The following is a 21375-nucleotide window of genomic DNA, read 5'->3' on the forward strand; positions in this document are numbered from 1 at the left end:
AATGTTGCTTTTATAAAGTTGTGTCTTCATCACAGCTATTTTACTCAGCAGCAATGGAAAAAGAAGGTCCAGTGACTCAGTGATGAGTCTTGTCTTGGGAATAAATCTTAGCTGTAGAGATCAGTCTGCTTTTCGCACCAAACTTATAATCACATTTTTTAAATTAGAAAACCAAAACTTTTGATGCTCTTGCTTCAAAATTTTTGGAAACAGTGGAAGATAAAAGTCCACAGGCTAAATAGATGTGCTGGTGAACCAGCAGTAGTCTTCTAGGCATGAGTCTGAGAGGTTTTTTTCTTCTTTACTCCGCTTTTCCCAGGGAAAGCCACAGTTTACTGCTGAATTGGAACAAACGTCAATTGAGTTTTCTGCAGATTGACATATGTTTCAATTCAGCAGTAAACAGTGGCTTTTTCTGGGGAAAACAGCAGGCCAAAAGGAAAATCTCTCGGACCCGTGTCTAGAAATCATGAGAAGAACAAGAAATCTCAAGAAAGAAAGGGAAGCGAGGATGAGCACAGAGGTGCGTTCAGGGGGCATACTAGTGATAAACTGCAATGAACTGAATTTTACACTAGGGGTCAGCAGTAAACGTTTTCACAATGGTAAGTGATTTAGTGAGCAAGCTACGATACTTTTCCTGAGTTTGCACTAACTCAGGGTGGAAACTCTGGGTTCTAAAAAATAAACTTTAATTGCATTCCCACTATTTCTCAGAACAGAAGCAAACAATAGGAGATTTGTGGAGATTCTGGCTGCAGGTATTCTTTTGTGAACAGAAATTGGTGGAAATGTATGTTAGCTTTTGTTGTACCATCAATATAATGCAGCTTCCTATGTTCTGTATCACAGTGAATCTTCCCCTTTTTTTGAAAAAAAATATATTATTCCTCACCGTAAATGGGTAGCTGTGCATCTGTCTGGAAATATTAGTCTTTTGTTCCTCTTGATGTGGAAGAGTCAACCGGCAACTGCAGTTCTCTGCTTTGGGCAAATATCTGCTTGAAGTTGTATCTCTCTCATGTGACTTTAGAGACAAGGCGCTCTTTGCAGGATATTTATGTGCAGAAATTGACAGTCTTTCCAGAGTAGCAGCTACTTGACATTTTCTAATGGGCTTTTGCTCTTCATATAAACCAGCCCTACATTGACTATGTTGGATGCTTTCTGCCATTACGGACTAAATCTGGGCACAAACAATTTTACTCTTTTTAACTCGAGCAGCTGTACGCTGTAAAAATTTGGGAGTGTCGGAAACTGCTGCAGAAAATATTAGGAGGGGTAGGGTAGATTTGGGTTGTAGACCTATACATGTTTGGGAGTAAGTCCCATTGAATTCAGTAGGACTTGGGTAAACATGTATAGAATTGTACTTGTGTGTGCGTGCGTGCGCATGTGCTCTTTACCTTGCATATCACAGCTTTCCCAAACAGAAACAAGCTTGCATTTCATATTGTGCGGCAGCTAAGAAAAAGGTAAATTCCATTCTAGGGAACATTAGGAAAGGAATTGAAAATAAAACTGATGCCATCATACACATCTATGGTGCGACCACGCTTGGGATACTGTGGTTGCCTCACCTCAAAAAGAATTTTGTAGCATTGGAAAAGGTTCAGAGAAAGGCAACCAAAATGGCCAAGGGCAGAGGTTTTCAACCTTTTTGAGTTCATGGCTGTGGGATACCTGGTAAAAACACCATAAGTTCCCTCCCAAACCCAGAGCCAGGCTTTGTAAGTGGCACAAAGTAGACCCAGGTTCCACCAAGTGCAGCCTGGGAGTTGCTGCACTCAGTTCTCAGATTCTGCCCCCAGCAAGAGCACCCACTTGTGACTCGCGTCAGACACGTTCATACCTTACTTTTTAAAAAAAGGAAAACAAGGTACACCGAGAAGCGTGAAGAGGCCCCCAAAGGAGGTGGGGCTTCAAGGAATAAAGGCAGGGAGCCAACAGCACCGTCTTCTCCCACTTCTCATACAAATCGGGCTTCCAGGTCAGCTATCTCTATACCATGACAAGTGAAGGTTTGCTGAACCTCAGTATCTCAACTCTGAGATGCCTTGATGGACGCAGAGCATGCAACTTATTTCAGTCCTCCTCCACCCCTGTGAGATCTTTTCAGTTTAGAGAAACAGTGAGTAAGGGACAACATGTTAGAAGTTTATAAAATTACGCATGGCATGGAGAAAGTGGATAGAGGTCGCCCCCCCTTCCTGCCTCATAACATTAGAATTTATTGATACCCAGTGAAACGGGATTTTGGAAGATTCAGGACATACAAAACAAAGTACTTCTTCGCACAGCACATAGTTAATCTATGGAACTTGCTCCCACAAGGGACAGTGATGGCCACCAACTTGGATGGCTTTAAAAGAGGATTAGACAAATTCAAGGAGGCTATTAATCAGGCTATTAATAGCTGCTAACCAGGATGTCTCTGCTCTGCCTCCACTGTCTGAAGCAGTATGTTTCTGAATGCCAATTGCTGAAAACCACAGGAGGGGTATAGAGTTTTGCTGTACCCAGATACTGCTTATGTGTTTCCTATAGGCATTTGGTTAACCACTGTGAGAACAGGATGCTAGACTAGACCAGGGGTCTGCAACCTTTAAGACTAAAAGAGCCACTTGGACCCGTTTCCAAAGAAAAAAAACCTGGGAGCCGCAAAACTCGTCATTATAAAAATAACTTTTTTGTCACTTTTTTATTATTTCTTTGTTTGACCCCTCAGAATTACTCCTCCTCATTGAAATAAACGTTAAATTAACAAGTTACCTTTTGTGTGTGTGTGTGTGTTCTTCACTCCCCTTCAAAACAGCGACCAGCGTACATGCCCCCTTTCAATGCAGTGACCAGCGTACATGCCCCTTACAATGTAGCGGGCGGGCAGGAAGGTGACATCGGGACGGTGCATGACTAACGCACGCACCGCCCCCATGCGACGTCACAGCCAGTACAGCGCCCGCCACAGTGGGGAGTGTCAGGGCGCACAATGCGCCTCCTCCCCTCGCTAGTATCCGCCCCGGAGCCACGGCAAAGGTGTAAAAGAGCCACATGCGGCTCCGGAGCCGCGGGTTGCTGACCCCTGGACTAGACGGACCTTTGCCCTGATCCAGAAGGCTTGTCATGTTCTTCTGTGGTTTCTTCTTTCCACAGGAAACTTGCATTAAAATATCACCCCGATAAGAACCCAGATAATCCGGAAGCTGCCGAGAAATTTAAAGAAATCAACAATGCACACGCGATATTAACTGATGCTACAAAACGAAATATTTATGATAAGTATGGCTCCTTGGGTCTGTATGTAGCAGAGCAGTTTGGAGAGGAGAATGTGAACACGTACTTTGTGCTATCCAGCTGGTGGGCAAAGGTAAGCAACAGAGAGATTCTCCTCTGAACATGTTCTTTGTGTAGCATGATAATAATCTCATACAGCATGCTGTTTCAACAGTTTCTAGGAACCTTGAGAGATTCTGCTGCCTCCCCAGCAGGTATGTTAGTTTTTCAAGAGAACCATTGAATCACCAAATTGTGGAGGGGACCTTGAGGGCCATCTTGTCCAACCCCCTGCAGTGTAGGTACCACAACCAAAGAAACCTTGGCAGTTTGACCATCCACCCTCTGCTTAAAAACATCCAATGAAGGAGAGTCTATACAGTACCAGTTTCCCAAGGAATTCGTTCCACTGTCAAACAGCTCTTACTGGCAGAAAGTTCTTCCTGATGCCCTCGGGGTGCAGCCTATTATAGAACTCCATTCATTAATTGAACAAAACTCATATAATCTATTGTTCAGATTTGTGTATGGGTAAAAATGTTTCAGAAGCAAGAGATGTTGCTGCTCTTGTTTTTAGATGATGTGCACGTGCTGTCGTAAGAGACATATTTCTGTTTAGTTTACAATTAGTTTAGAATTCTATGATTCTATATGGAAGACATTGCCTCCTATATGAGAAAAAAAGCAGAATGCTCCTTTCTAATGATAGTACTGTCGTAAATTTTGGCCTGTGGTGTCCATTCACGTTTAAAAGTTTTAAGTGCAGCCATTAAAAAATATGGATTCTGGCTTAAAATGGCAACTGATTTAGAAATATTCCACAAGCAGCAGTCTCCAAAGCATTATCTCTTAAAATTCCTGGAATGCTTTTGTAGGTTCCTTGTGGTTTGAAAGAAGATTGTTTTGACTCAAGTTTACAGTACAAAAAGGGTTGTGTGGTCTTTTATCAAAAGCTCAGTGTGTCATGTGGTGTCAGTTGTTGAAGTCACTTAACTTGCTTTCTGAATGTGTTGGTTTCCTGTTTTGATGAATCACCCATTGGGATACTTTCTTTTCCTGCTTTCTCCTGACTACTTTGTCGTGAGAGAGAAGCTTTTGAGCGTCATGGAGCAGATAACTGAGTGGCAAACTGAAACAGCTCCCTAATCTAGGAGTTTTGAAATGATTAGCTTTATTGTAATTTTGTTGGCTTGCATTTTGGGGGAATACAGGGTGGGATTCAACTAATCAGCCCTGACAGCCAAAGGTCTGTGGAAGGAATTCTGCAATGGGCTTCCTTGCCTCTCTTCCTTCTACATGCCCTATGCTCCTAGAGTTGGCTCTGGGGAGCTGGGAGAAGCTCCAGAACACAACATGTGGTCGTTCCACCTGGCAGAGGGGTTGGCCTTTGCTTCACCTCAAGACATAGTAACTTGCAATTGTACAACACATGGGCAGTTTTTCATGAGACCATCATAATGCGATTGTGAAGAGGCAAACCTTTGCCTGAGAGGTTCCCTTTCCATTTTAGATTTTATGCTACGTGTCAGGAGGGTGCGAGCTTCTTAAGTTCAAGAGGCTGTTTTTCTGCTGCTGATATCCCAAGCATGAGCTCTAAGTTAAGTTGGCATTCGTTGGTTGGAGACACTTTCCCTTTTCCTCTGTGCAGGCGCTGTTTGTGTTCTGTGGACTCATCACGGGCTGCTACTGCTGTTGCTGTCTCTGCTGTTGCTGTAACTGTTGCTGTGGAAAGTGTAAACCGAAACCCCCTGAAGGTGAAGAGCAGGAATACTATGTCTCCCCTGAAGACTTGGAGGCACAGCTACAGTCAGATGAGAGGGGTAAGTCTTCTGCTCTCCAGGTCAGCCACACATGGAATGTCTCAAAATCACAGGGCTGAGTAGAGAGAGGAAGAGGGGGAGAAGCTTTGTGTAGTTTCAACTTAAGCTTATCAGGGGGTGCCTAAAAAGCATATCTGTGCTGCAAATGTGTGTTTTTTTCTGAAGACCTGGCTTCATGGAGATTCCTAAATATCTCCCTGAATGAAACCAAGGTTTGCTCATGTACAAAATGGTGAAGAGGTGTTCTGTGATCATATCATTCGTTGATCATATCATTTAGAAGATTTTATAACTTGCCTGTCAATGGAATGGCCCTTGAGCCAGCTCACAATACCTGTACACGAATTGCAAACATACATACAGCCATGCATCCTTCTCTGATCCATGGGTTTGGCCAGGCTGGTGGGTCTCCTTGCTATAGGAGGCAGAGAGTGCAAACTGTTGGAATTCTGCCTGGGTCAGAGGAATGTGCCACAGCGTAGGCACCGGCAGATATTCCTGTCGACCTCCCCGCGTCTCCACTCTGCTGATAAGCAGGCGAGGTCCGGCGATTCTTCTCAGATGTATGAGAGGAACACACCGTTCTTCCTCTCTCCCCTTTGGTGTCCCCAGGGAGGGGAAAGAAGCAGACAGAAAACTATTTACATCATTTATTTCTGCCTCTTACATCAGTACAGAGAATCATGTCTGCACTCAACAACAGCAAGAAGAAACTCCTCCCAAGTACATCCAGTACGGGTCATATGACACACACACACTGAGCTAACATCCGGTGCTCAGTACAGAATGGACTGCCCCTTTGTTCCCATGGCAACAGTCACAAACATCCTGTCTGGCTTTCCAGCCACAAGCAGCTGGCTGAGCTGCTAGAGCCTTTGCTTGCTGCAGCATTGGTGCTTTATGGTAACATACTCCCCCTAAAGTATCAATGTGTGCTGCGAGCAAAGCGTCATCCAGAGAAGAAAACAAACAGTTGTTATATTTATAACATTCCCCTGTTGTTTCAGTTCCACCCTTGGAACTACCCGCCACTGGTTTAACCTTTGGACTCTCTGGAGAACCAGTACTAAGCTTAATCAATGGTTCATCCTCCTCTTCTGAGGGTCTAGTCATTATGTGAGATTTCCTCTCAATGACTGTGACAACTGAGCTGTCTGAGCTATCGCTGTCATCATCAGTACTACTGAACTCAATAAGATCAAACTCATCATCATCAGAATCCTCTGTGGGAAATGCGTGAACAATCAACCTCTCCTGTTCAGGAGCACTCTCTAGAAACCTTGTGAGAATCACCTGACCAGATTCAGATAAAATTACTCTGTAGAGACCTTTTTCATAACCCACAAAAATGCCTCTGGCATTCTTTACTCCACCTGGAGCTTCTGTTCTCACATGAGACCCGAAAACCTTAAAATAGGCAACAGAAGGTTTTCTATTGAACAGCTTCTCAAAAGGAGAACATCCCAACTCTGTTGAGACTTTTCTCAACCACACATGAAGATAGGACGCTAGCGATTCGGCCCAATATTCATGTGGCAAATGTGAACTCAGCAATTGCGCATTCATCCCCTTTTGCAATTCTTTGTTCACCCTCACACAGACCCCCCTGTTCCACGCTTCTTGCGAAACTGCCACTTTGTGGTCTATCCCTTTTCCATCCAGGAACTTCTGAAACTTCTGTAACAGAAAAACTTGCTTGTCATCTGTGAAAAGACAATCAATGTTAGCATCATGCATACTTTTAACCTTGTCACAAAACTCCTGAAACTTTTCTAAAGTTTCTTGTGGTTTCTCCATCATATAAACCCAAGAATAATTAGTGAAACAATCCACACACAAAAGGTAATACTTTGCACTGCCTCTAGATGGTTCTAGAGGACCAATCACATCAGCATACACCCGCTGAAATGCTCTGTCGACCTTCTTGGTCTTGGTGCTCACACTGGTCACTCCTGCAAGAGAGATTTCGTTAGAAACAGAAGAATTACATTTCATGTAATCACTTTGATCAAAAGTCAACAAATACAGTCCATCTTTCTCTTTGGCAGTAAGAAACAGTTCTCCATCTTTGTAGATCTTGCAGCTTTTAGCATCATAGGACAGTTTCAGTCCTTTCTTTGCAATCTGCGACACGCTCAGCAGATTAAATCTCAGTTCTGGAACCAGGTAAACATCATTTATAGTCAAGTTCAGACTCTCAAGATACACAGTCCCAATTCCAGTCGCTTCCAACTCTTGACCGTTGGCCTGTTTCACAGTGAAGCTTTGCTTCTTCAACGTCGAAAATAGTCCTCTGTGCGGGCACAAATGTTTTGTACAGCCCGTGTCGATTATGAACGAGTTCCCAACATCTGGCGTGGTTCCTTTCGCCATCATAGCCTTTGCAGGTTTCACCTGGCACTTGGTACGGCTTTTGCCTGACGCCTGAGGCTTCGTAGAGCTGCTCTTTGCTCCTCTTGACTGGCGCAGCTTCTTACAGTTTCGCTGTAGATGCCCAGTCTGTCCACAATTGTAGCATCGGACAGCACTCAATGCTACACCATGCTCTCCAGTAGCATCAGCAGTGGGGGAATTAGAACTCTGTTCTTCCCTCCCCCTGTCTTTTTCTTCCAGTGCGGCAAGTCTGTCGTGTTCATTCAGGACCACAGCACAAACTCTCTCCGCGGTCAGCTGCGCGGCCGGTAGGGAACCAAGCTGACTGGCAACAACCTTGTAGGTGCGGCTAAGGCTGTTTATCATCATGAAGCAAAACACTTCCTCCTGAAGACGGAAATTGCGTTCCACCATCTGTTGACGCAGAAACTTCATTTCTGTCAGGTGCGCTTGAACATCTCCATCAGGCGCAAGTCTCAGATTGGTCAATTTCTCAAAATACAGCAACGCTGAAGAACCAGCATCTCTCTGATGCGTTGTACGCAGCGTGTCCCATACCTCTTTCGCATTTTCTAAATGCTGAACATGCACCAACTGATCATCTGAGACACACAGAATTATAGCAGTCCTGGCCCTTACATTCTGTGACTCCCAACCTCTGGTTGGTGCTGCAGGGATGGGGTTTTCAATTACATCAAAAAGCCTCTGATTCTGCAGCAGGGCCTTCATCTTTACAGACCAAGATGAATAATTGTCATTGGTTAAGGGAGGTGGGCAAGGCAAACCTCCCCCTTTCTTGGCATCCATCTTGAAGCCAAGCCTCTCTCACACTGTCAAACAAACTGTAAAATCCAACAGTTGTTTTTTCCTTTCTCACGCAGCAAAACTGCAAATTGTTTACGCTCTTTGCACCTGGCAGCTAAACTCAGGCTGCTATTGAAAAGTCCCTTCCAAGAGCTCGTAAACTTGTAGCCAAAACATTCTCTGGTTTTGTTTCGCTTTCCCAGGCTTACACGCAGAGTCCAGCCCCTTTGCCAGTAACTTTCCAGGACCGTTACCTAGCAACAATGCATTTCAATAAGACATCTTATCTACCACAAAAATTTGTGGAATGCAGGCTTCAGCCTTCAAGCTGCAGGCCTCTTCTCCCGGAGCTCTTGTTTTCTTTGAAACGCAGCTCCGTGAACCAGGGAATTAATCTTCCTGCGTTCACACTTTTAGCCCGAAATGCAGCATACCTTGAACTTTGTTGCTCTGGAAAACACCTCTTCTTTCCACCAGCTGTCTGTTGAGCCTCTGGCATTTCTCAGACGCTTTTCTCTTCCTCCTTGGAGCAGAGGAGGACAATCCACCAGCCTCTCATGCAGATGTCCGATGAATCGCAACCATCCGAAGGCTGCCACTGTTGGAATTCTGCCTGGGTCAGAGGAATGTGCCACAGCGTAGGCACCGGCAGATATTCCTGTCGACCTCCCCGCGTCTCCACTCTGCTGATAAGCAGGCGAGGTCCGGCGATTCTTCTCAGATGTATGAGAGGAACACACCGTTCTTCCTCTCTCCCCTTTGGTGTCCCCAGGGAGGGGAAAGAAGCAGACAGAAAACTATTTACATCATTTATTTCTGCCTCTTACATCAGTACAGAGAATCATGTCTGCACTCAACAACAGCAAGAAGAAACTCCTCCCAAGTACATCCAGTACGGGTCATATGACACACACACACTGAGCTAACATCCGGTGCTCAGTACAGAATGGACTGCCCCTTTGTTCCCATGGCAACAGTCACAAACATCCTGTCTGGCTTTCCAGCCACAAGCAGCTGGCTGAGCTGCTAGAGCCTTTGCTTGCTGCAGCATTGGTGCTTTATGGTAACACAAACGTCCAGTAGCTCTTGATTCCTGGCTTGATGGCAGAAGCTGGAGAGTGCTTCTCTTCATCTTTGCAGTCCCATTCATGGAACGATGGTCTAAAGGCACCCAGTGGGTATGCTTCTTTCGAAGCTAGTTGGTGTAGCCTTAAGAGGAAAGGCGAAGATAACATTTATTGACACGGTTAGCAGTTTATGGAGGAATTTCCCCTACCTTGCATATTGCTCACTGTAGGGACACCATTAACTAAGAATATGGTGTTGAAATAATTAATTAAATACAACCCTTCTGTCTGTTTAACTGAAACTGATGGAAAAATAATGAAGCAAACCAGCATCCTAAGAAGGAGGAACATTTTTTAAAATTAACGGCTGCACAGAAATCTTAAGTCGGCCTTGCAAACTTCCCTGTTTCCCCCACAATCCTACGCTGGTCATTTGTAGCTGCAATGAAGGAAAAAATTTTTGGATGCCCTTACCTGGTTGCCTAGGGACGTGGGTGGCGCTGTGGGTTAAACCACAGAGCCTAGGACTTGCTGATCAGAAGGTTGGCGGTTCGAATCCCCGCGATGGGGTGAGCTCTCTTTGTTCAGTCCCTGCTCCTGCCAACCTAGCAGTTCGAAAGCACGTCAAAGTGCAAGTAGATAAATAGGTACCACTCCAGTGGGAAGGTGAACGGCGTTTCCGTGCGCTGCTCTGGTTCGCCAGAAGCGGCTTAGTCATGCTGGCCACATGACCTGGAAGCTGTCTGTGGACAAACGCCGGCTCCCTTGGCCTATAGAGCGAGATGAGCGCGCAACCCCAGAGTCGGTCCCGACTGGACCTAATGGTCAGGGGTCCCTTTACCTTTACCTGGTTGCCTAGAAGCACTTAGGGCTGGCAAATTGCTTTTGACAAGCCAGGTCTTCATTGCGTCACTTCCTTTCAGCAATTCTAGGAGTGAGCTCTCTCTAACCACGATTTCCTTTTATTTTCAGACACCTCAGATACACCTATTGTGATACAGCCAGTCTCAGAGACGACCCAGCTCACAGCGGACTCCCACCCCAGCTACCATACCGATGGATTTAACTAAGTTAAGGAAGCACTGTTAACTAGAATGGATAAGAATAAATAATATGGCCAATCCAGCACTAGAATCATGGACATTAGATAATAGAGTACGGGGAAGGGAGACGTCCTGCTGCAATTAGAGGGCAGCCTCCAACCTGCTGAGAATATTTTGTAATCCCTTCGCCTTTTGTCACCTTCAGTGTCGTATCTTGATGATACATGGATGATACTGTAGCATGCAGTATTTAAAGCAGTTTAGCTTTTGGTCTTATTTCGTTTCCTTTTTTAAAAAAGAAAAAAAATTAGCATGTGTGGAGTTTTATGTTATAAATGTCTTTGTGTTGTAATGTATTGAGGAGTTATCACAACGAGTGCGATGGATACATTCTGCATTTTAAGCAGCGATACCAGCCAAAAAAACAATGAGCATTTTTCAAAGAGAATTTAAATTTGCCACAGAAGCCACCAAACTTCCATACAGTTGAGCTACAAACATCACTTGAAGGCGGCTGTTGATCAACCACTTGATAGCAACTAAGATTTCCAGTATATCCCAACTGCCCCTTTGCTCCTAACACCCCTGTCTCAAGAGCTAACCTTGAAAATGGCTGATGTTGCATGGAAGGGATTTTTTTTAAAAGGGAAAAAAATGTTCCCTGCACATCTGTTTCATCTTCTGAGTGTCAGTGGCTTTATAGTTAAGATGTTCTTGTATAGGAGAGGGCCAAAATGTTGGTTTTGTTATAAAACCAGACGTTACTTGAATTATCTCAAATTAAAGTGCACACTAGTTTTGTTTGAATTTAATCATTCCCCTGCACTATTTATGATCAGTTACTGCCATTTTTTTTTACTTGTGCATGAACATGGAAAACAGAAGCTTATGTATGCTCTCACTGTCGCGTTTGAATGAAGTCTAAGCAAATAAATAGTCGAGTAAAGTTTAGATTTCTGTTGTTTGAATATGCATTGCTTTTTACATTTTTACAAGCACCTCTTAAAAAAGAAAACTAAGGCCACTTTACACATGCATTCTAGGTATGCATCTAAGAGTACTTAAAAAAACATTTCTAGAATAAATGCTGCAGGTACAGGCATACTTATCAGGGGACTGAGATTGGCTGTGGCTCCCTTTTGAGTGTTTGCTGGGCGGCAAGCTTCAGTTTGCTGCTATGTGATGTTGGAAACAGATCTACGCTGACTGGCTCAGCAGACAAAACACAGCGTTTTGGAGCTGAGACACCAAGTCTTCTATCTGTAGCTACAGCCATGTGGCTTCCTAGCACAAATTTGATTGCCTCTGTTCTACCCTGCTAAAATGGGATCAATAAGTCTGATCTGCTCTAACCAGTGTGCAGTGCTTTACAAAATTGGAGCACTGCGTGGTTGATTAATTAGTATTGCTGAATGGATGTCAAATAACTAATCACATCTGCTTCCTTGTATGTTAGCCCATGAAATAATTTGCACGTGTTCTTTTTAAAGATAATGTTTATTTTGTTTGGGGTTTCCCTTACATCCCTTCATTGATAAGTTTGTGATGGATATTCTGGAACGGTTTCCCTCTCTGCGGTAGAAAAAAAATTATGAATGGAAATTGTGTGTGTGTGTGTGTGTGTGTGTGTGTGAGTGTGAATGTGGTGGGCATCATGAGGCTCCCTTAGGTATCTCAGCAACTTATATTCTCTACTTCTCTGCTATTGTTTGTTTAGTCTCATTTTAGAAAATGTTCAATCCACTTAAAAATGCATCACCCAGCTTCAGGGCTGCTGCTGCTTTTGAGTTTCAGAGCTCAGATCAGTCTTCCTTCTGTTCCCTTTTTCTCTGCCCCCCCCCCCCCATTTTCTCTCTTTGGAATTAACTGTGGCTGTCTCTTCTTACGCACCATTCTGAGGTGGTACCATTTCAGACTGCAAGTGGGAGATGCCAATATGAATATTCCCCAGGGCGTGTGGAGAAAAGCAAAGTCAATGCAAATAGAAAAATTAACACATAAGGAAAAGCGAGTCTGATTGAGCCCTTTGCCTGTTTCACAAGTTTATTGGGGAGCATTGTAGAAATGTCTTCTCTTGTCTGCAGTCTGAAATAGTGCAGTTGGGCTCTGCCACCACCTCCTGAGCATCCCACAGTCTCGTAATGCAGATCGTGTGGGATGAGGCCTGACTTTGTTCTACATGCGTTCTGCTTCCCCACAAGCAGGGTTTGCTTTCTTTGCAGGACTTCATCTTCCCTACACCTGACCTGAAATCTGTACTAAAGGAAAGATCTTTGAAAGCTTCTTAACCATATGGACCAAAACTGTCTTTTGAAAGCCGAGCCAGCTCTTTTCTTTCCTCTCCTGCCCTCTCCAGTCTTCTCCAAAGGTGCCCAATATGGCATGTTCACTTTACTTAGGCTAGGCAGAAGGGCAGTTCTTAACATTTGGGTGAGCTAACACATTGTTAACACTCGTTTTGATATTGCACCCTTAGTTTTCGGCTAAATACCCTGGACAGCTCAGTACTTTAATATTCCTTGAATCCACCTGCATGATTCAAAGTTAATATATTTCAGACTTGTATCTTTCTCTAGGCGAAAACAGGCTTATCATGCATTCCTAATGCCTGTCACTGGGTTTTATTCAACGTCCCCCACCCAGGGGTTAGGGGGCACACACACACAGACTTACATATCTAGACTTGAAAGCCTCATCCATCTTGTTGAGGGTTACATGGAGGGTATAATATGGAGAATTTATAAAAGGTGACAGAATTCTTTGCCTAAAAGTAAAAGTATGATCTCAGCTGTGCTCCTGCTGCCCGGATTCAGTCTTGATTTTAACATAACTAAAATTGACCATCTTGGACTGATTTCATGACCTAACAACATTGGCGCTCCAGAGCAAAACATCTAGTGAAGAACTTGGGCCATGATCAGGCTGGATTTTACAAACATGTAATAACCCCTAAACAGTTTGCTGCCACTGGAAACAAGCTGCTTCAATCTCTAGCATAGTTAATTGTTTCAATACAGTTTCAAAGCACTTTTCCCCCTCCCTTCTCCTTCTCAGTCCTGGAGTTCAGAATACTGTATCGCTATTTGTGTTCACTTAAAGTAGATCAATTTATTAATCATTTCGCTGTTGGGCAATGATTTCATAATCATTCCAGTAGTGATTTGGGGGTAAAGCTGTAGTACTTCCTGTGTTTTCTTACGCCATTGTGTCCTTTAGATTTGCATCCCACTGAAGCTTGTTTTAAATATCCATTAATTGCTAAGCTAAAATGCCAGGATGAAGGTGCTTCACATAGTCTTAAACACAGTCTCTGCTCTCTGCTCCTAACCTTGTGCTTCTGGACACGGGGAGCAACGGGGGCTCTTTCAAAGTCTGCTTGCTGTTTGATATAAAGGAAAGTTTCTAATCCTAATTTCTAATAGCTCTATCTTCAACTGGAGGCAAACAAAGCTGAAAATGATTTGAGAGGAGTTTCACTTTCCATTGCATTTGTGTACTTGCTGTAAGTCGTCTTGTTGCTGCCTCTGGACAAACAGGACTTAAGGGTTTTTGAGACCATACCAAAGTCATTTAATAGAAGGTGAGAGTGGGGGTGAGCATACGTGATTCTGAGTGTGAGCCTTCTTTCAAGCTACCTTTAAAATTTCTGGAACAAAACCCATATCCATCTGTCTTCAGTCTTATTTATCAAGTCCACTACCTCATCCCCGTACAGCAGTTTTCCTTTAGACTGCCATGACTCACCTTTCTCATTTTTTCAAACTCATATTATGTTGTTAGAAGACTTGCAGAAGGTTGTCCTTCAGTCCTGTTTAACTGTGTCAAAACCAGTGGATCCGGCCAATTAAAGTGAGTTCCACGTGGCTTTGTGATAGGCATATATAATGCACCAAGCCGCCACAAGCCCAGAAGTAACTGCTTCGCTTTGCATGGTGGCCAAACCACATCCTAGCTCTGGCTCTTTGGCTCAATTCAGCTCCCAGGGACTTGAATATGTGAGTCGCAGAGCATCTTTCCCCGCCCCCTCACTAAAATCAACACAGCTTTTTTTCCATTTGGAGCTAGTGAGAATGAAGCGAGAGATGAAGAATGGGCAATGAACTTTTTAAAAGTTCATTGGCACTGGCTTACACGAAGAACGTTCACTGCCAATGCATATGAAACTTTTGCACCATTTTTCTATGCTTAAATGTGTTGCCAGCCAATTAAATTAGTGTTTTCATTTTTACTTTAAGTGATGCTAGCATTCACAAGCATCTTCATGAACCTGCCCATTTTGCTCTCAGATTGCATTCAGGGAGCTGGCTGTGTTAGGAACTCCTGTCGTTAACCTGCTCATTATTGCCCAATCATCAGACCACTTGTGCAGAGTCAGGGAGGATCTGTACAGCTTTCCGTGGTACGGAGAGCTTTGCGGGCTGCCGTTTTTGATTACCTGGGAGATGCAATTTGGGACTAATGTGACCTGAGGAAGGTTGGTAGTTTGCTGGTTGGACTTCCAAGCTTCTTACTAAATTATGCCAAGCCACAGGCTTGCACCCGGAAACTTGCTTTGAGCGCTGATTCTCCATCCCTTTCCCAACACAGGAGTGACCCTGGGAGGCTTTCCCGTGTCTGAAAATGTATCACGGATGCACTGATTAGATATAACTGCTGTGGAAAAGGCACACTGCTCTCAGAGCTACTAAGAACCAGATGTTACGTTTTCAGACACCAAAGTGCCAAGTCCTGATGTGTTCAGGAAAACTGTCGCTTGGGAAACTGGTCTTAATTTATTCTACATTCCAGATGAGCTCCAAATCCCCTCTGCAGCAGCTGCTGTTGAAGTGATAAAAAAAAATAGGTGCAATGAGCAATGCAGTCATCCTTTGTTTGGAGAGCCAAGGGGCATTGTACCTACGAATGCTAAATAAATTTCACAGGCTGTGTATGTATGAATCTCTTGTTTTTATCTGTATATACATGTATATATAAAACACTTACGTAAACATCCTTGTAGCACTTGTGGGTAGATTTCTGCCATTTCTGATGTTACCAAGAGCTTTTTCTTTCAGCTTAGTAACTTCCAAACATTGCTTCTCTCCACCCCCCTTTTCTTTTAGCCCTCACAGTAGTCAATGTGATGCTCCATAACATTTCATTGCATAGTAACTTATCATGAGAGCACCCCGCCCAAGCTTATTCAATGGCGGAGTTTCACATTATGTTCTCAGTGATGTGGTGGTGTTACTGGGGGGGTCTGCTGTTCGATCAGCAACCCTTGCGACAGTTTTTACCTACATTACAGGTGGAGGTGGGAACTGTGCCCTGATTCTAGGAGCCTCCTGCAGCAGTTGGGGCTCCTGCAAACAAACACATCAAGAATGGACAGCAAATGCATGTCCTTAAAAAAACCAAAACCCTGAACATCTCTGCTTGATTCAAAGAGAAGGCAGCAATATCCTGAGAGGCAGAGTTCTTTCTGGGATGGTTGTCATGGGTTGAAGTGGGGGAAAGGTGGCTTCTGAAATAGTTGCAGGGCGTGGCTCTAAGCTCTTTCTAGCGGCAGCGTATTTAACAAAGTGGGGCATAGCATGGGAAATCGTAGGATGAGTGCTTGCATTGCTGTGGTTCTTTTCTGTTGGTAATTCAGCTTTGACTGTTAAGGAGATGAGTCGATGTGATTGTCTAAAGCAAGGGTTGGCAACCTGCAGCCCATGGGCCACAAGCGGCCTACGGAGTTGTTTAAATGGCCCACGAGCCGCCCCTGAACTGAGCCACCCACTTGGCGAGTCCCTGCGTGCTGCACTAAACTGGCGGAGCGGGGACTCACTTCCGCGGTGCCGGAAATTGGATCTGCGCAGACACAAATGCTGGAAATCGCATCTGCGCATGCGCAGATGCTGCAAATCACATCTGCACAGATGCGATCTGGCTCACAGAGCGATCTCCATGGGAGTGAACCGGCCCAGGCGAGGTAAACCTTGCTGACCCCTGATCTAAAGATCCCAAAACTAGGCATGACAGAGACAGCCTCCCCCCTTCCCTGTTGGAGGAAGAAGACAGGGACCCTTCCTGCCTTTCCATTGTTTCTTTACCTCTCCCCGCAGTCCCGTTGCCTAATTCTTAGACTCTAATCTGTAGGCCAACAATAACACTTGACATTTGATTTTTGGTATTTTGCTGGAGCAAGCCAACCCAAATTGTTTAATTGCACAGCGCAAGACCTGCAGCTTATTTCCGTTTCAATGTTTTGACTCAGCGATCTTATTTTACTTTTTGGTACGCCTGTGTGTTGTGTGTCGATGGGTGGGCTGTGTGTGTATGTAATGAACCTGGAGATTTGCCAAGCTGCAAAAGCTGTAGAAATTGTGTTTTCCACGTTAGTCCTGTGTGTGTGTGTGTGCGTGCGTGTGTGTTGCGTCGTTCAGCTACTGCTGGTGTTCTATTAATTTTTGTATCATCATCTCCTCCTGCTGCTGCCCCTTCTCCTCTATTGGGGAACATGGTATGTGTTTTTTGTTTTGTGTAGCTATCGCTCTATTCAAGGCAGCCTCTTCTTGCATATGAGTAAAAAAAGTTAGGATGAACTGTGGCCCAGTCAGCCATTGCTCCTTTCATGCCGTTCCTTTCAGTGAAGGTTTGCAAGCCCCATTGAAATGAACCATGGCTCCAGAAAGCAAAGTTTGGTAGATTCCATCATTCACTTAACTGTTGATTTTTAGTAAGATTTGTTGTGGCCTCTCCTGAAGTCTGTGTGACCTGATGAAGATGTATCAAAAGAGTCTCATATTGCACTTGTACTTGCTGGAGAAAAGGGGAAATCCAGATTTTTTTTTTTAAATTAAGAAAAATGTTAGTTGTAAAGAACAATCAAAAAGTATAAATGCATTTGAAAAGCAATTATATATATATACATATACATAGAAAATATATATATATATTTTGTTATGTTACTTAAAGGGTCATCCTTTAAATTGTATGTAAGTAGCTGTGGCTGTCCGAACTTTGTGGATTGTTAACACTCGCAAATACTGAGCTCCTGTACATACCTACAGTTCAAGCAGAAGGAATTTATTTTATGTTTTAGCATGTAATTTATGTATTGTATGTCTGAATAGGAACATAAAATTGAAAAAATAAAGACTGCTAAATTATCAGAAACCAAGGTTGTAAAATAAATGTTTTCAAGGCAAAAAAAACCACCCAAAGTGTTCTCTTGATCTGTTTTTTTTTAATGTTTATTTTAAGGCCTTTTCTGCCATTAACCAAAATGTTGTGACTTAAAGGAGGAAGAAATCAAGCATGGAAGCCACCTTCCTTGTGTAGCTTGGGTTCTTGTCCTGAGCAACTGTGATGATAATCATAATTTATTATTTATACCCCGCCCACCTGTGGCAGCCTTAGGACGCAAAGCTATCTTGTGTAGAGTGGACACAGAAATTTCTGAGGGATTCTGAGGAGAAGTGGATGTTTTCAAAAAGACCAGCCCATTTCCTTTTCCTCTAAGGGGCTCATATGGTTACAACAATCTTGTGAGGTAGGTTAGGCCAAGAGGCAGAGACTGGCCCAAGATCGCCCAGTGAGTTTCATGACTGAGTGGGGCTTCGAACCCTGGTCGTCTCCCAGATCCTAGTCTGACACACTAGAATCATAGAATCATAGAGTTGGAAGAGACCACAAGGGCCATCGAGTCCAACCCCCTGCCAAGCAGGAAACACCATCAGAACACTCCTGACATATGGTTGTCAAGCCTCTGCTTAAAGACCTCCAAAGAAGGAGACTCCACCACACTCCTTGGCAGCAAATTCCACTGTCGAACAGCTCTTACTGTCAGGAAGTTCTTCCTAATGTTTAGGTGGAATCTTCTTTCTTGTAGTTTGGATCCATTGCTCCGTGTCCGCTTCTCTGGAGCAGCAGAAAACAACCTTTCTCCCTCCTCTATGTGACATCCTTTTCTATATTTGAACATGGCTATCATATCACCCCTTAACCTCCTCTTCTCCAGGCTAAACATGCCCAGCTCCCTTAGCCGTTCCTCATAAGGCATCGTTTCCAGGCCTTTGACCATTTTGGTTGCCCTCCTCTGGACACGTTCCAGTTTGTCAGTGTCCTTCTTGAACTGTGGTGCCCAGAACTGGATACAGTACTCCAGGTGAGGTCTGACCAGAGCAGAATACTAGCTAGACACTATCCCACCAGAGATAATAGCCACTGGCTGCATTCCGCACTCGCTGCTGTTTCCATGCAGTCTTCAAAGGGAGCCTCATGTATTGCCCCCATCCCAACCAAAAGTTGCTCCATAAGGTTCTTCCTTATCTATTTTCAAAGGAAGGGGTGGAGGTTTTAGCACTATGTTCTCATTTCTGGTTCTTTATAGTGTTGTGAAGATGGTGCTTTACACAGGAAAATGCTCACAAGGCAGGTTCCTGCCCCCAAGCAGATTACAATTAAAAGTTTAAATGAAACCATATATCCTTCTTCTTCTTTGGCGATCACTCGTAGCCGAGTAAGATTGTTTTCCATAAACATGATTTTAACAATGAGTCCGTAAGTGACTGTGGAGGCCAATACTGGATCCACACGTCCTTCCACAGTGGGGACTTTTGTTTCCGGGCGGGAGTTGATCACGCTGTGGATTTGCCAAGCGTGCCTTCCTCTTAGCACGTTTCTCCCTTGCGTCCTGAGTTCGAGTGTCTCCAAAGCCCATGACACCTTTGGTAAAGGCTGTTCTCCAACTGAAGCGCTCGCAGGCCAGTGTTTCCCAGTTGTCAGTGTTTATACTACATTTTTTAAGATTTGCCTTGAGACAGACTTTAAACCTCTTTTGTTGACCACCGGCATTACGCTTTCCATATCCTAAAGACGCCACCGTCTCTGCTGGCCTTCATTCCTAAGGAAACCAAGTGCTGAAACCCCTGGAATCTCTCGCTGCTTGGAGACTGGGGTGGCACGTAACAGTATCTTCGATGCACGACGCCTGTGTCTGAGCAGGGATGCTGAGGCAGAATAAAAAGGCAAACTGTTCCCTGACGGCAGGAGCATGAGAGTCTCCACCATCACATTCCTGGAGCATTCGAGCTGAGCTTTTGCGGACCTTGGGGAAATCAGAGCAAACAGCTGCCTCCCACATGGAGGCGTTGGCAGTCATGAGCTATTCCCCTTGCCCTTTCTCACCGCCGCACTCCAGGACTGGCACGAGGGCACACAGGGAGCCCCGTCCAGATCGGCACTTGCCTCTTCCCTTGTCATGTCGACCCACATGGACTACAACTCCTGCCCTAGAGATTGCCCCACCATGGATAGCCTGGAAAGGCAGCTGATTTGCCCCATCTGTTTGGAGATGTTTACCAAGCCGGTTGTCATCCTGCCCTGCCAGCACAACCTGTGCAGGAAATGTGCCAACGACATCTTTCAGGTGAGCCGTGAACATGCCTGGGTTTGCAGCTTGGCTTGGTTTTCATTTTAGGGCTAAGCGCATAAGTGTTCAAAGAGAGAAGGTGGCACCAGGGATACGGAATCACTAGCAAAATGCCCGTCGTCATTGCAGGTGGCGTGAGCTTTGGGGAAGGGCCTGTGTCTTGCAAGATCACTTGGTGAATCTGCGTGGACTGACGGACACATGCTATAAGCGACCCCTGTATGGTGGCGAGGGGGCACTCCTGGCTCCCTGTTTGGATTTTAAAAAAATAATTATGGGGTTACAAGAGGGCTGGGGAAGCTTTTGCAGACTGAGGGTTGTTTTTCCTTCTCGGGGGGGGGGGGCACAGGCCAGACACAGAGGGCAAAGGTGGGCAGAACAAATAATGCCAATTTTACCTTTGTTAGTTACTTTTACCTGCACATCCCTCTGTATCCTACAGCAAGACAAGTAACAGGTAACATCGGAGGACAAGGACACATTGAGAGCAGGCAAAAACACTCGAGGGTGTGAAAGGGTTGAGGGGTGTGGCCTGGGAGTAATGGGCGTGGCCTGTGGAAGAAGGGGTGTGGCCTAGGGAGAGCTCAGGGGCCCAGGAATAATAATAATAATAATAATAATAATAATAATAATAATAATAATAATTTATTTGTACCCCACCCATCTGGCTGGGTTTCCCCAGCTACTCTGGGTGGCTTCCAACAAAGATTAAAAAACATTAAAATGTCACACATTAAAAACTTCCCTGAACAGGGCTGCCTCCAGGTGTCTTCTAAATTGTTAGGTAGTTGTTTATTGCCTTGACATCTGGTGGGAGGGTGTTCCACAGGGCGGGTGCCACTACCGAGAAGGCCCTCTGCCTGGTTCCCTGTAGCTTTGCTTCTCGCAATGAGGGAACCGCCAGAAGGCCCTCGGAGCTGGACCTCAGTGTCCGGGCAGAACGATGGGGGTGGAGACGGTAGTGAGGCGTGGAGGGCTGCATTTGGCCCCCACCCCTGAGGTTCCCCACCCCTGTGCTATAAGATGGCTAAGGATGGCTATTTATAGACTGGAATAACTTGCAAAAAGCAGAGAGGGAGAAATACTTATCCATAGCTCTAGAACCGGGTGGTCAGCTGATGAAACTGAATGTACTTCAGCACAGTATCCGCTGCCTCGTGGGACATATTCGGGAGAAGAAAAGGCTAAAGAGTAAACCCTGCACAAATTTGGTGTGGAGTCCCTAAGACTGTTGGGTGGCGCCTTGTACACCTCCTTCAGCCAAGCTGGTGCCAAACGTCTTGCTCTGCTTTCCTTTGGACCCCATCAGTGAGGCCGAGAGGGTGGTCTTGTCATCTGGGCAACGCAAGACCTCCAGCCACACTGCCCAGGCTTGCCCCCCCCGACGTATCCTTGGTGCTTCTAATGGCCCAAAAACAATGCTGGAGGCAGCAGGTACCGAGTTCCCAATCTATTCAGCCACAGCAGGCGCTGTGATTCTCCAGCAGTTTGACTTCACCCCCAGAGGTGCACTCCATTGTCTCTCGAGATAGACAAATGACGACGACTTCAGCTGCCATTCTCCACCCAGTGTGTGTGATTTCCTTGTTGGAATC

General features: G+C 44.9%; 2 protein-coding genes across 6 annotated transcripts in view; both read left to right on the forward strand.

Annotated features, from left to right (window-relative positions):
- DNAJC5 (DnaJ heat shock protein family (Hsp40) member C5) overlaps window positions 1-17564 on the forward strand; it is a 53490-nt gene extending 35926 nt beyond the window's left edge. For all 4 annotated transcript variants that reach the window (XM_081011644.1, XM_081011646.1, XM_081011645.1 and 1 more), the window contains 3 exons: window positions 3154-3367; window positions 4922-5093; window positions 10310-17564. In XM_081011644.1, the coding sequence (XP_080867770.1) occupies window positions 3154-3367; window positions 4922-5093; window positions 10310-10407 (484 nt within the window). In that variant the 3' untranslated portion in view covers window positions 10408-17564. The remainder of the gene's footprint in view (window positions 1-3153; window positions 3368-4921; window positions 5094-10309) is intronic.
- A 1789-nt stretch (window positions 17565-19353) lies between these two features.
- LOC308480028 (tripartite motif-containing protein 54-like) overlaps window positions 19354-21375 on the forward strand; it is a 36353-nt gene continuing 34331 nt past the window's right edge. For both annotated transcript variants that reach the window (XM_081011241.1, XM_081011242.1), the window contains exon 1: window positions 19354-19777. In XM_081011241.1, the coding sequence (XP_080867367.1) occupies window positions 19610-19777 (168 nt within the window). In that variant the 5' untranslated portion in view covers window positions 19354-19609. The remainder of the gene's footprint in view (window positions 19778-21375) is intronic.

The sequence above is a fragment of the Podarcis pityusensis genome (assembly GCF_964106645.2).
Source record: "Podarcis pityusensis genome assembly, chromosome: 6".
Lineage (NCBI taxonomy): Eukaryota > Metazoa > Chordata > Lepidosauria > Squamata > Lacertidae > Podarcis > Podarcis pityusensis.